The sequence below is a fragment of the Talpa europaea genome (genome assembly GCF_964194135.1).
Source record: "Talpa europaea genome assembly, chromosome: 9".
Classification (NCBI taxonomy): Eukaryota; Metazoa; Chordata; class Mammalia; order Eulipotyphla; family Talpidae; genus Talpa; species Talpa europaea.
The window spans coordinates 3,981,966-3,994,317 of record NC_140076.1 but is presented as its reverse complement, the minus strand read 5'-3'; the positions used below and the strand labels follow the sequence as shown (position 1 = coordinate 3,994,317).

Genomic DNA, 12,352 nt, shown 5'->3' with positions numbered 1-12,352 from the left:
CCTCCCCAGGTGTCCTCAGGGCCTCCTGGCCTCGCCAGACCCAATGGCATCCAAGCCCGGGCTGGAGGCCCCTCAAGCCCGCAGCGGGGCGGGGATCTTGGGCTAAGCGGGGCCGGGGCTGCGGTGGCCGAGGCACTACAGCGCCCGCGCTCCCTGGCCCTGGGCGCCGCCCCGCAGCCCACCGAGGAGCGGCCCGGCGGGCGTCATGGCGGCCTCCCGCCTCGCCCTCTCCCGCTCGCGCTTCCGCCCTGCACGCCGAGGCGTTGGTGGTGCCCGGGCTTTGCGCGCGTCATCCCGAGACCCGCAGGAGCAGGTACCGCGCCCCGCGCCTCCTCAAACAGTCCCCTCAGAGCCTGCCGCCCCGGCCCTCAGGCGCCCTCGCTGCCCCCGGCTGGCGGAGGTCGCGTCCTCAGCCGCCATCATCCGCGTGTCCAGCTCTCGGCTGCGGAGCCGCCCGGGGAGCGCGGGGGTGGCCGGGCCGGAGCCGGCTCTTTCCCTCTCGCCTAACCCTGGCTGGTGCCTGAGAGCCGCCGCCATTTCTTTTTGAGCACACGCACGACCTGTACCCCCCGGTAGGCGACCCCGCCCCCCTCACCCCCAACTGAAGAGCGTTTTCTCTGGAGAATTGTTCAAAACCCTTTGAAATAATCGGGGAACTGGCCTGGCCAAACCCTCACTAGAAATCGTGGTGTCAGAGCTGTGATGCAGAAAGGATAGTAAGTGAAGCTGGTGAAAGGAAATGGTCAGTCCTGCCTTGTGAAGGGGCCTCGGCAACCCCCAACATACCACACACAACACACACACACAGCACATACATACCACACACATCACACGTGCCACACAACACACGCATCATATATACCACACCTGTTCCACATGCATCACATGCCATACACATCCATACCACACACATCACCTGTGCCACACGCCACACACATCACAGTACTGTTCACATACACCACATGCACCACACAAACATCACACAAGGCCATACACATACCACATTCACCCCCAACACATACATAATCTCACATAACGCATACTACACACACGCACCATGCTCCACCCCACACAGAGCCTATTACACCGTCAGCTCCTTGGTCTCCCACACAGAGGAGCCTGGCTACAATTCCTGAGTTTGCCGCCGATGCCCAGTCAGTGCCCTCCACTCAGGACGCCCAGCTGCTGTCTACCTGAAGGTGGCTCATGAGTGGAATGAATGAGTTAATTAACCAGATTTGTGCCAGAGCAACTCAAACCAGGACTATGTCCTGTGAGGATGAAGGCCTGGTGGGCCTGGACCCTACATGTTGCTCTTAACTGGTGTGCCCAGCACAAGGGGCTGGCAGTGGCCTGGCCGTGCCTGCAGGACCCAGCCCAGCAGCGTCACTCACTTTCTCTGCCCTGCTGATAGAAGGCTTTAGAGTATTCTCTGCCTTTGCAAGAATGATGATAACACTGAAAATAACCTTTCCAGAAGCTCTCCAAGACAGTGTAGTGTGGTTGTTTGGGCTAAAGCTGACTCTATTAGAACAGGCTTCCTAGCAGAAACCGCTTCTGAGAAGTCTCTGGGGTCCCTGTCTCTGGCCCCCAAGTGCCCCGGTGCTGTGTCTGGTCGGTGGCAGCTCTTGCTTTCCGCGTGCTTCTGACAGAAATAACCTCTGTCACTCGGTGAGCCTGACTGGTGGAGGCTTTTGCAGAGGAAATCTTGCAGATGGTCCCAGTCAGGAAGGGCTGTGTCTGCAGTTCTGGGGGTGCCCACTTGCTGAACTAAATCCCAGACATTTCATTTCAAGAAGTGAAAGGAAGATGAAGCGCCAGGTCTAAGGTTCTTCCGCCTTAGACGGGTTATAAAAATGCTATTGGCTGCTCCTCGGCGTGGCCAAAGTGCAGCCGGAATGTCTTCTCTGCACTCAGTGCATCTGTTATTTTGGTTAGAAGGAGACAAGCCACACACTGCCCTTCAGAGCAAAGATGAAGCAGACTGAGAAGAAAGGGGTAAGTGTGCCCCCAGGGAAGGGACATGGAGAGCCGCTGCTGGCCTGGCTGGGAGGCCTGGCTGGGAGGCGTTCTGGCAAGCCCTGTGTGGGGAGGACCCTTTGGGGGCAACCACCCCTTCCCCAGCCCCCAGATGTTTGCAGGAACTGGAGCAGAGATTTGGGTATGTCCAGGTTTAGAGAATCTTCGGCACTCATTCCAACAGGACAGCCTGTACCTGTAATCAGATTAAAGAGACTGCAAAGACACCCAACCACCTTAACCCTGAGGCCTTAAGGCGAGGGGATTCTGAAAGCAGCATCAAAATCCTTACCCAAGCTGCAGTGTTTGGGGAACTGATTCTGGCCTCAGAGCATTTTATTGAACCTGCTCATCAAGTAGCATCGCTGCTTGACATGAGTAGAAGTTGGGCCTGGAAATATGCCCCTCCATCTCATTTAAATTCACGGTTTTTCTACCTTTTAGATGATGAGTCTCCCTTTCTTTAGAGACAAAAGTTTTCTGGATTTTGATTACTGCCCATATCATTTGGATTATATTTTTAGAGTCCTGGGCTTGAGGAAATTACACAATGACAGAAAGATCATTTGAATTTATTAACACTTTTAAGACACGTGCGTTTGCAGCATCTGCTTACATCTGTGGGGAGAGGCATATTTTTGTGCAGATGGTCAATATTCAGTTCTGGGTGTGATTGCCAGGCCTTCGGCAAGGCCCAAAGGTGCTCTGTGGCTCAGCAGTTCCCAGGGGTTCCCAGCGGTTTTGGAGGTGGGGGTACCTGGACTCGTTCCTGCCCCTCCTGTTCCTGCTCGGGACTGGGTCAAGTTATGGCACAGACAACTGGTCTGTGCCTCCATTTTCTCGCCTATAAAATGGGAATAATAAAAAGATGGACTTTTGCCACTTGAAACAACAGGATGGAACCGGAGGGAGTGATGCTTCGTAAAATAAGCTTTTCCAACGTTTCCTTTGATTGGAGATTCCAGCCAAGGAAAAATCTTAACGGAGCCCGTCTCTCTGACAGTGGAATGGGGGCGTGTAGGCAAATTCCAGAGGGCCAGGCTTTGGGCGGGCCTTCCTTCCCTGCGTCCTTGATCACACCCCAGCTAGAAGGGCCCCCTGAGGGTGGGTGTCTCAGCAACAGCAAAATGTTCTCAGCATCACAAAAAACCAGGGCACCATTTACTGTGTGGGCCTGAGGGTTGTGGTCTGGTTTCTCCCAGAAGCAGGGCCCAGAGTCCTGGCTCCCCTGGGCCTCTGAGGAGACAGCCCCCTTTGGGCCCTGGAGACTGCTGAGTCTTTTGTCATTTTAATAAGCTGTGTGTCCTCTGTGGCCCTTCCCCTTCGCTAGCGCTCTGTTCCAGCCCAGGACCAAATCCCTCACCTGGCTTCCCAAGGAGCTCACCAGACTGGGTGTCATCAGCTGTCAGTAAATAACTATTGAACGAGCAAAGGTGTTTGCACCTCTATGCGAAAACCTACCCAGAACATCTTTGCCATTTCCAAGGATGATCCCTGATTCCGGCAGGTCCCTGGAATGTTCCCCTGGCTCACGTTTCAGGTGGAGAGCAAGCACTCGGGGTCACATGCCATGTTCTGCGCTGAGGTCTTGCTGATCGTTTTTGTTGCGATCCCATAAAAGCAGTCTGGGAACCGGCTGCGGATGCGGCCTGGCGGGCCCCCTTCTCCCCCACGCAGGGGCAGGAGCCTCATGGCCCCAGCCAGCTCCCCTGCTGAGTGTGCTCAGGACTTCAAACCTTAGGGCCCGTCAAACAGGGAGAGGGCAGGAGGTGCACCTGGCAGCTTGAATGAAGCCTGCGGCATTTATGGTTAATTATTATTTCGGGAAAGACATAGAAGAGGGAAACATTTCATCAGTATTTGCTATTTCCACCCCTCTCTCTTCTTCCCTCCTGCCTTCCCTTCTCCACTCTGTCCACACAATCCCGCAATAGAAGAGTTCTAGGAGGATTCTTCGTTTTGTTCCCCCTGAATCCCCAGCGCTCAGCACTCGGGGTGGCACTCAGCTCAGCGTGTGTGGGAGGGGCAGTGCCCAGAGCTGTGTCTGGTCTGCCCTGCCCCGTGTCTCCGGTGGGGCGTGTGGAGGGGGCACACCTGTACACCGCCTACCTTTGGCAAGCGCAGGTGTTTCAAGCAGCAGCCCAGGAACCACCCCCCCTCCTGGGTAGAAGGGCATCCTGCCTGGGGTTGACCTTGACCCTGAGCTGCAGTGTGAGGCCTCCACCCCTGCCGCACCCCTCAACCCTAAACTGGAATAAGCAGGTGGAGGGTTGAAATGAATGAATGAAGACAAATGGTTGTTCAATGTTAGACGTGTCTGGGGTCTTTAATTAGGAGTTTGGGGATGTTGTCCTGGTCAGAAATCTGCCCTAAGAAATTATTTTTGTGATATCACTTCATCTATGACTAGATGGTTCTGTTACATCATTTTGCTTGAAGTCACAGCTTCCAAGACCCTATGACGACGTAAAGTGAGGACGTAAGTCCTTAAGTGAGAACATAAGGCACAGGACACGGCACTTTGGGGTGGGCTTGGAGCTCCCCCTGACAGCAGCCCACCCTGCGGCCCACACAGCCTCACTGACCTTGGGTGTCACTGGGCTCCAGTTATGCTGTTCGCCTCCTTTCAAAGATAAAGTAACTGAAGAAATGAAGCTAAGCCGTGACAGTGGCAAACCCCACATGACATCTGTGGGTTCTGGTGGATTCTCTCTCCACCTGTACTTTCTCCCTCTTTTCATTAGTAATGAACGTCCCCTTGCCACAAAAGATTATCTAAAATGAGTGCTCCGTCTCCTCAAGCATTAGCAGGGACATGGTCACAATGCTCTAGAGTCCCCAGAAATCTCTATTTAAATGTTTCTCTTTGTGCCTTCTGCCTGTTTCAGCCAAGTCCAGGGGCTACAGGTGACCTCAAATAATTAAAATTGTTCACATCGTTTCTCGTTGACTTTTAAGGGGGTTTGTGCCGGAGCACGTTAGCTCCAGTTGGCAAATGTGGCCATGTGGCAGGAATGTCCCAGAGCATGTGGACATCAGATGCAGCTGCACTGGTGTCAGGAGCCTCTCTGTGTCTTCTGTCCCCAAGGTTCCCCCCCAAGAGTGACTCCCCACTCTCCTGGGTGACATTTGGGTTGCACAGTTGCAGAGAAGGGTGTTCCGAAGCTCTGAGTTGAGCCTGGAGCTGGATGGGGGCAGCTGAAACGCTGTGGGGTCACAGCTCTCTGAGACTGTGAAGAGAGTTGAGAGTGTTCAGCCCCTAGGGCCGCCTCCTGACCTCCCCTGACCTCTCCCCCTGCAGAGGCTGACCCGCGTGCTTGCCCTGACAACACTGATCGCTGCCTTTGGGTCGTCCTTCCAGTATGGGTACAATGTGTCCTCCATCAACTCCCCTTCTGAGGTAGGTCGCTGGGTGAGCGGGACATAGACCCCCACCCCAGTAGGTGGTGGGTTTGGGGTAACCTGTTCCGGGCAAGGTCAGTGTGGGGCCATACCATGGGTCCCCCAGGGAAGGGAAAGGGAAACACCCCAGGGATGCCCAGCACAGCCTGTGGGGTGCAAAGGAAGCCCCCCTGTGCCTTCTGCACTCTCCTAGGCCACAGGTAATCAACATCAGACAGACGATGACACAAAAGCCAAACGGCTTAAATAATCACCTGTGTGCCTTCTTCCACCCATGGGAGACCCCAGCATGACTGAGTGGCTTCAGACACCATCTCAATAGCTGAGCAAGATGGGGAACTTTGGGGAGAAGGAAGGAAGGGGTGGAGGAGTTACTGGAAAAGGCACAGTAGACAGACATGCAGATTTCAGCTCTGCCTTCTCCACTGGAGAGAGATAAGAACAGGTCTTCCTGGGAGAGAGCTTTGCTTGTAAATACCTTTTTCAAAAGCAGTCTCCACACAGCCTTCAGAGTCCCCTCCCATGACATCAACCTTTTGCCAAGGACAGATTCGGGGGTGTCAAATTTTTTGCTCCCCTGTAGGCCCATGAGGAGGAACCAGGTCCCTAGGGCTCAACTTATTAGAAAGTCAGGCCCGTGGGCAATGGGGGGGCTACCCTCCAGGAGGGGGCTCTGCTCTTCATTGCTGTCAGAGGGGGAGACCAAGGGGCAGGGACCTTCCAGCGGGTTGGAGGGCTGGATCAGTCCTTCCTGGAGCGAGGGGTGGGGGTGGCCCTGGCAGCGCGCTCTCAGTGGCCTCACAGCCGCTCCACGGCTGCCCTCTGCCATTTGCTGGTGATGACAGCTTGTCCCCATTCCCTCTCCCCCACTTAATCATGCTGCCACCTGTGTGTCCACTGGGTGGTCCAGCAAGTCACTTTGTTCATTCTGAAAAATCAGGTTAAATTATTTTGGGGTCCTGTCTCGCTTCCTCTCCAGATCATGAAGGAGTTTTATAACGAAACCTTCTACGATAGAACCAGTGACTACCTGAGTGAATTTTCCTTGACTTTGCTGTGGTCTGTGTCTGTGTCCATGTTTCCCTTCGGAGGCCTTGTGGGATCCTTCTTGGTGGGCCCCATGGTGAATAATCTTGGCAGGTAAGAGAAGGTGAATTTTCAATTCCCGAACCTCATAGACCCCATCAGTTTTAAACCTTTGCCTAACGCTGAAACTTTTATTGCAAGACGAGGCAATATCCACCATGGAGACTTACGGTTTTTTGGGGTTTTTTAAAGTATTTTTTAAATTAATTTATTTATTTATACAAGCACTGGGTACAGTCAGAAGCACGGGAGGGTGAGAGAATTCACCAGAGCCAGAGCGGGGAGCAGAGCAGGCAGAGGGACCGAAGTACACTGCTGAGGGGAGCAGCGGGCGGCAGGAGAGGTCTACGTGCCATGTGGGACCCTCACCCAGTGGCCGGTGATCAAACCGGCGCTGCAGAGGCTGCGGGCAGCTTCGCAACCCAGCGCTCAATCGCTGTGCCAGCGGGGAGGCCCGAGACTTGTGTTTTCTAATGTGGCTGTAAGGGAACCAGAGGTTGACAAAATATTTGGGGTCTAGGTAAGGGCTTAGGGCTAGAAATGGGGGTAACCAGTCTATAGGCTCTTGGGTGGATCTGGAAGTAGCAGGTGGATTCAGAGATCAGGCTAACTCCCACGCTCATTGCTCTCTTAACAGTATTTTTCTTACTCAAACCAAGCCCCAGTTCGCTCTTTTCTTTTTTTTTTTTTTAAGATTTATTTATTTATGCATATAAGAGCTGGGGTGCAGGCCAGAGATGCGGGGGGCAGGGGGGTTGAGAGGATTCACCAGAGACAGAGTGGGGCACAGAACAAGAAGATCTACTGAAATACATTGCTGAGGGAGCAGCAGGTGAGACAGGAGAGGTCTGCTGCGCCATGTGGATCAGCTCCCTGGCAGGGGATCGAACTGGTGCCACAGTGGTTGGCGATAGCTTGATAGTGCTGTCTTTAACCCCTGCACCACCAGGGAGGCCCTGTTTGTTATGATTATTAAAAGAGACCCTTGATCAGCTTACATCAGTTCCCTCTACTTACAGTTTGCTCAGATTGGTGGCTATCAAAAGGTTGCTAAGGTTGGTAGGTATCAAAATCTATTGACTTTTTTTTTTAGGTTTTTTATGTCTAATATATTTTATTTTATATAATTCTTATATCATTTTCCGTTTTTGCACAATGTATGCATTTTCATTTGGGTTATATTCCCCGTACAATTGCACCCCCTTATTTTGACCCTAATCCTTCCTCTCCTCCTCCCTCCCAGCAGCTGCCCCACAGGGGCTCACAGAGACCATCCCCAGCCTGCCTGTGCCCTTGACCTCATCAGCCGTGGGTCATGGGGAGTTTTAAACCTCACAGCAGAGTGGTGGCTGCCATGGGGAGCCTCTCAGTGACCATCTGTCTGACAATGGGCGACTCCTTCTCACACTGGCATTTGCCCTCTGCAGGAAAGGGACCTTGCTGTTAAACAACATCTTTTCCATTGTCTCCTCCATCCTGATGGGATGCAGTGAAACCGCCAAGTCGTTCGAGATGATAATTGTGGCCAGGTTTTTGGTGGGAATATGTGCAGGTAAACAGCGTTGGCCCTAGGCGGCCTGCCGTGATCAGGATCATCGAGGTGGGAGGCCCCTGGGATTGAGCTGCTCCTGACCCTCAGCTCCCAAAAGCTCACTCCCCAGCACCTCCCCCATGTGCCCCTGCCACCCCGTCTCGCGGGTGGACGGCATGAGTATGGTCACCTGGTGTTTCCTGCAGTGAAAGCTGTTCTTCCAGAGACTGAAAAGCAAATATCCCAGATCCAGAAGGTCCCTTCCCACCTGATCCTTTATCTTGGGAGTTTTGAAACTGCAAGTCAGGACCGGTGCGGGGGTGGGGGACGGGTCTCTTTAGTGAGCAGCATTGTCTTTTCTGCAATTCGGGTTCATTTCGTCATGTGTGGTAAAGGTAAGAACGGCCTTTGACTTTGGCCTCACGCATCCGTACATGAGAACCAGGGCTTCAGTGAAAACAGGTTTCTTTCTTTTTTCCACTCTGGATCATGGTCAGAAAGTGCTTGAGAAATATCTGAGCATATGAACCCCTCTATCAGAAAGGAGTTAATAACAGCAACCTCTCACCTTTGTAGGGGAATTTAAAGTTTGCAGAGGGCTCTCATGGGTTCTGTTTCACTAATTCCTTCAGTGCCCTCCTGCTGAGGAGGGTCAATCTCCCCTGGGGTCTCTCACCTCATAAACCAGCCCCCCATGCTGGGCAGCCTGCCCCTGGGTGGCAACTAGCTATGGCAACTTCTCAGTAGGAATGCAGGTGTTTGAGGTAAAGGCTGTCCCTGCCAGACTATTTCCTGACCATGTTTCTATTTCAACCCGCCTCCCAGGTTTGTCTTCCAATGTTGCCCCCATGTACTTAGGGGAGCTGGCTCCCAAGAACCTGAGGGGGGCCCTCGGGGTGGTACCCCAGTTCTTCATTACCATTGGCATCCTGGTGGCCCAGGTCTTTGGTCTTCGGACGCTCCTCGCACACGAAACTGGTGAGCTTAGGATCCTCCACCCCCTGACCCCCACCCATCCATCTCTCCATCTGGGTGTTTCTATGAGCTGGTCTTCTGCTCCGATGGGCCACAGACCTTGCGCCAACCCCCCCCCCAACACACACAACCCCACACTGCCCTGTCCCCACCATGCTGGCATCTGTGCATCAGGCCCGGGCCCAGCGCTGGTGGTGGACTGGCTGAGGTTTCTAGTCCCTCCCAGGCATGGAAGCTTCCGCTGGGCCGGAATTGTGTTGTCCTACCTTCTCTTGCCTGCTGGGGGCTGTTGGCAGAGGGCCTGGGGCATGGCAGCGAGGCCCCCAGGCAGCCACACTCTGTGCCCCAGGCGTCTCTTGAGCCTCCAGCGGCACTGCTGCCCTGCCCTGGGGTGATGCTTTTCCACCGGGCAGGAAAGTGGCTCTCCCCTGGGCCTAGGGGAGGTGGGGTGTTGCAGGCCCACACCATCCATGACCTGGCTCTGGCGCTGCACCACCTCCCCCAGAGAGAAGGGCCCTGGCATGTAGTAGGTGCGCAGTAACTCCCTCACTGTTTTTGCGTGACCTTCCCTTTCCTGGTCTTGCGTCTCGAACCTCCGAGTGGGAATCATCACTGCTCAGACCACGCTCATGCTCACCCCGGCCAGGCACCAGGTCTGCAATAGCCACATGAGCCCCCAAACAGCCCCGGCGAGCAGACTGCTGCTGCACCCCTTTACAGACGTGGGTTCTGAGGCATAGAGGTGCAGTCACAGCGGGCAGGCTGGAGAGTGAGGAGTGTGTGTGGCAATTCAGGGGGTCTCTGTGAGAAGAGTTCCAGTGTAGGGGGCGGGGTGGGGGCCAGAGTTCGCACAGCCGTGGCCAGGAGGGAGGCAGTCCCCGCCCGCTGTGGACAACGCAGGGAAACTGACTGGCTTCAGGGTCAGCTGGGCCTGGAACGGGGGCCAGAGTGGAGGCTCTGAGGACACGGCAGCCTGTCCGCTGGAGGCCACGGAGCCGGCATGAGACACTGGTTTCCTTGCAGGCTGGCCCATCCTCCTGGGGCTGACTGGGGTGCCGGCGGGGGTCCAGCTCCTTCTGCTGCCCTTCTCCCCCGAGAGCCCCAGGTACCTGCTGATTCAGAAGAAAGATGAAAAAGCTGCCAGGAAAGGTAAGGCTTACGTTCCCACCTCCAGGGGGGACAGCGCTTGCAGGTCCCTGTCCTTGGCAGCGTGGCCAGCCCCCCGCAGACGCCCCTGCTCCCTCCTGCAGCTCTGAGGGAGCTGCGAGGCTGGGATGACGTGGAGGATGAGATTCAGGAGATTCGGGAGGAGGACGAGGCCGAGAAGGCCGCGGGTTTCATCTCCGTACTGAAGCTGTTCCAGACCCGGTCCCTGCGCTGGCAGGTCGTGTCCATCATCGTCCTCATGGCCGGCCAGCAGCTGTCGGGCGTGAACGCGGTATGGGGCGGGGGCCGGACCGGCAGGGGTGTCCTGGCGTGGGGGTGCCCGAGGCTCCGGCCGTGGCCTGGCTGTGCCTCCAGCCTCTGGCTTGCCTTCCAGATCTTCTACTACACAGACCAGGTCTTCAGGAGCGCAGGGGTGGAAACCGACCACATCCAGTACGTGACGGTCAGCACGGGGACGGTCAATGTGCTGATCACCATCTGCGCCGTGAGTGTCCCACGAGCCCAGGCCCTCGGCCGCAGGACAGAGGGCACCCTGACCATGGGGAGGCCAGGCCGGGAAGGAGCTGGGAGTGTGCCCCTCACCCCTAGCCTCTGGGCTCTCCTCAGGCAGCAGCCTGTCTCTTGTGGGGGACAGGCCATTAGGGCCCCCCAAGAGGGAGACCCCCTCCACTGCAGAAGCTTCATGTGTGAGGGGGCATTCTCTGACATCTGACATTTGCCCCTGGGTGGGGTGGTGCCCCACAAGGCACATTTGAGGGGGCACACACGCAGGGTGTCTTCACGGCTGTCCTTTGAAAGGGGGCACATGGGACAGGTCCCCCACTCTGGCCTGGGGGCTCCTGAACCTGCCTGCTCCCCCTTGCCTGTCCCCAGGTGTTCGTGGTGGAGTACTTGGGGCGGAGGTTTCTGCTCCTTCTGGGCTTCTTCATCTGCTTCGCCGCCTGCTGTGTGCTGACCGTGGCCCTGGCCCTGCAGGTGAGGAGGGCCTGGGGCCCACAGGCAAGGGAGGGTCACCCTGCACCCTCAGCTGCAGGACAAGGAGAAGAGACCGGAACGATGCTATTTGCAGCAAATACCATGAGTCAGATGCCGGGGCCACTGCCCACAGCCCACCCGCATAGCCCTCCCCATGCCCAGCTGGTTTCCTCCATGACATCCAGCTGGCAGAGCCAGAGTCCACCCTCCCCTGAGCCAGGCCGAGCGACTGGCCCTCTGGCTGTTCCCCGCCCCAGGTGCTCTGCTCGCCAGGCGTGACCCGCTCTGGTCTCCCCCACAGGACACAGTATCCTGGATGCCTTACCTCAGCATTGCCTGCGTCTTCTCCTACGTCGTGGGACATGCCCTTGGCCCTAGTATGGACCCCAGAGCCCCTCTCCTGTGCCTCAGCTCTAGAAACTTCTGGCCTGAGCTCCTCGGGGAGGCTCGGGGGGGACTGAATGCTGTCCCCAATGACCTCTCCCTGTCTCCCCTGCACAGGGTTTGGGTGGAGAATGGGTGGGGGGAGGTGGTAGGCAGCCTGTCAGGAGCAACATGCTGCCCATGACTGGTGCAGAAGCCCCATGGGGCGCACCCCTTCTAGAACACCCTTGCCGCTGGCCCTCTCACACGGCTTCTGCACACTACCAGGGGTCTTGGAGACACAATGCTCCCACCCAGGGCTCAGGGTTTTTTGTGGGCTCGCTCTGCCTGCAGGGAACCCAGCTCCTCCTCCTCCTCCCCAGGTCCCATCCCAGCACTGCTCACCACGGAGATCTTCCTGCAGTCCTCTCGGGCGTCCGCCTACGTGGTAGGGGGCAGCGTGCACTGGCTGTCCAACTTCATCGTGGGCTTGGTCTTCCCATTCATTCAAGTAAGTGCACCCCGGGCCCTGAATTCATAAAATGCCCCAGCAGTAAAGCAAGAGCCCATACGAGGAAGCGACCCACTCCCTGTTCTGCAGGAGGCCCTCAAATCCTACAGCTTCATCATCTTTGCTGTGGTTTGTCTCCTCACCACCATCTACACCTTCTTCATCATCCCTGAGACCAAGGGCAAGACATTCATGGAGATCAATCAGATCTTCACCAAGAGGAATAAGGTGCCAGACATGTACCCAGACAAGGAGGAGCTGAATGAACTTCCACCTGCTACTTTGGAACAGAACTAGTGAGGGGATGCTGGGTAAGCCGGACT

At 55.9% G+C, this 12,352-nt stretch overlaps 1 protein-coding gene across 1 annotated transcript; it reads left to right on the top strand.

Moving 5' to 3' along the window:
• Positions 1-205: 205 nt before the first annotated feature.
• On the top strand, positions 206-12,326 carry SLC2A5 (solute carrier family 2 member 5; the record flags this gene model as incomplete). The annotated part of the gene is made up of 12 exons (XM_084244062.1): positions 206-313; positions 5,321-5,419; positions 6,401-6,561; positions 7,935-8,059; positions 8,864-9,016; positions 10,037-10,162; positions 10,264-10,451; positions 10,554-10,664; positions 11,054-11,155; positions 11,457-11,532; positions 11,902-12,029; positions 12,120-12,326. 12 exons carry the CDS (start codon positions 206-208, stop codon positions 12,324-12,326), a joined length of 1,584 nt encoding a protein of 527 aa, XP_084100188.1.
• Between the last annotated feature and the right edge of the window lie 26 nt (positions 12,327-12,352).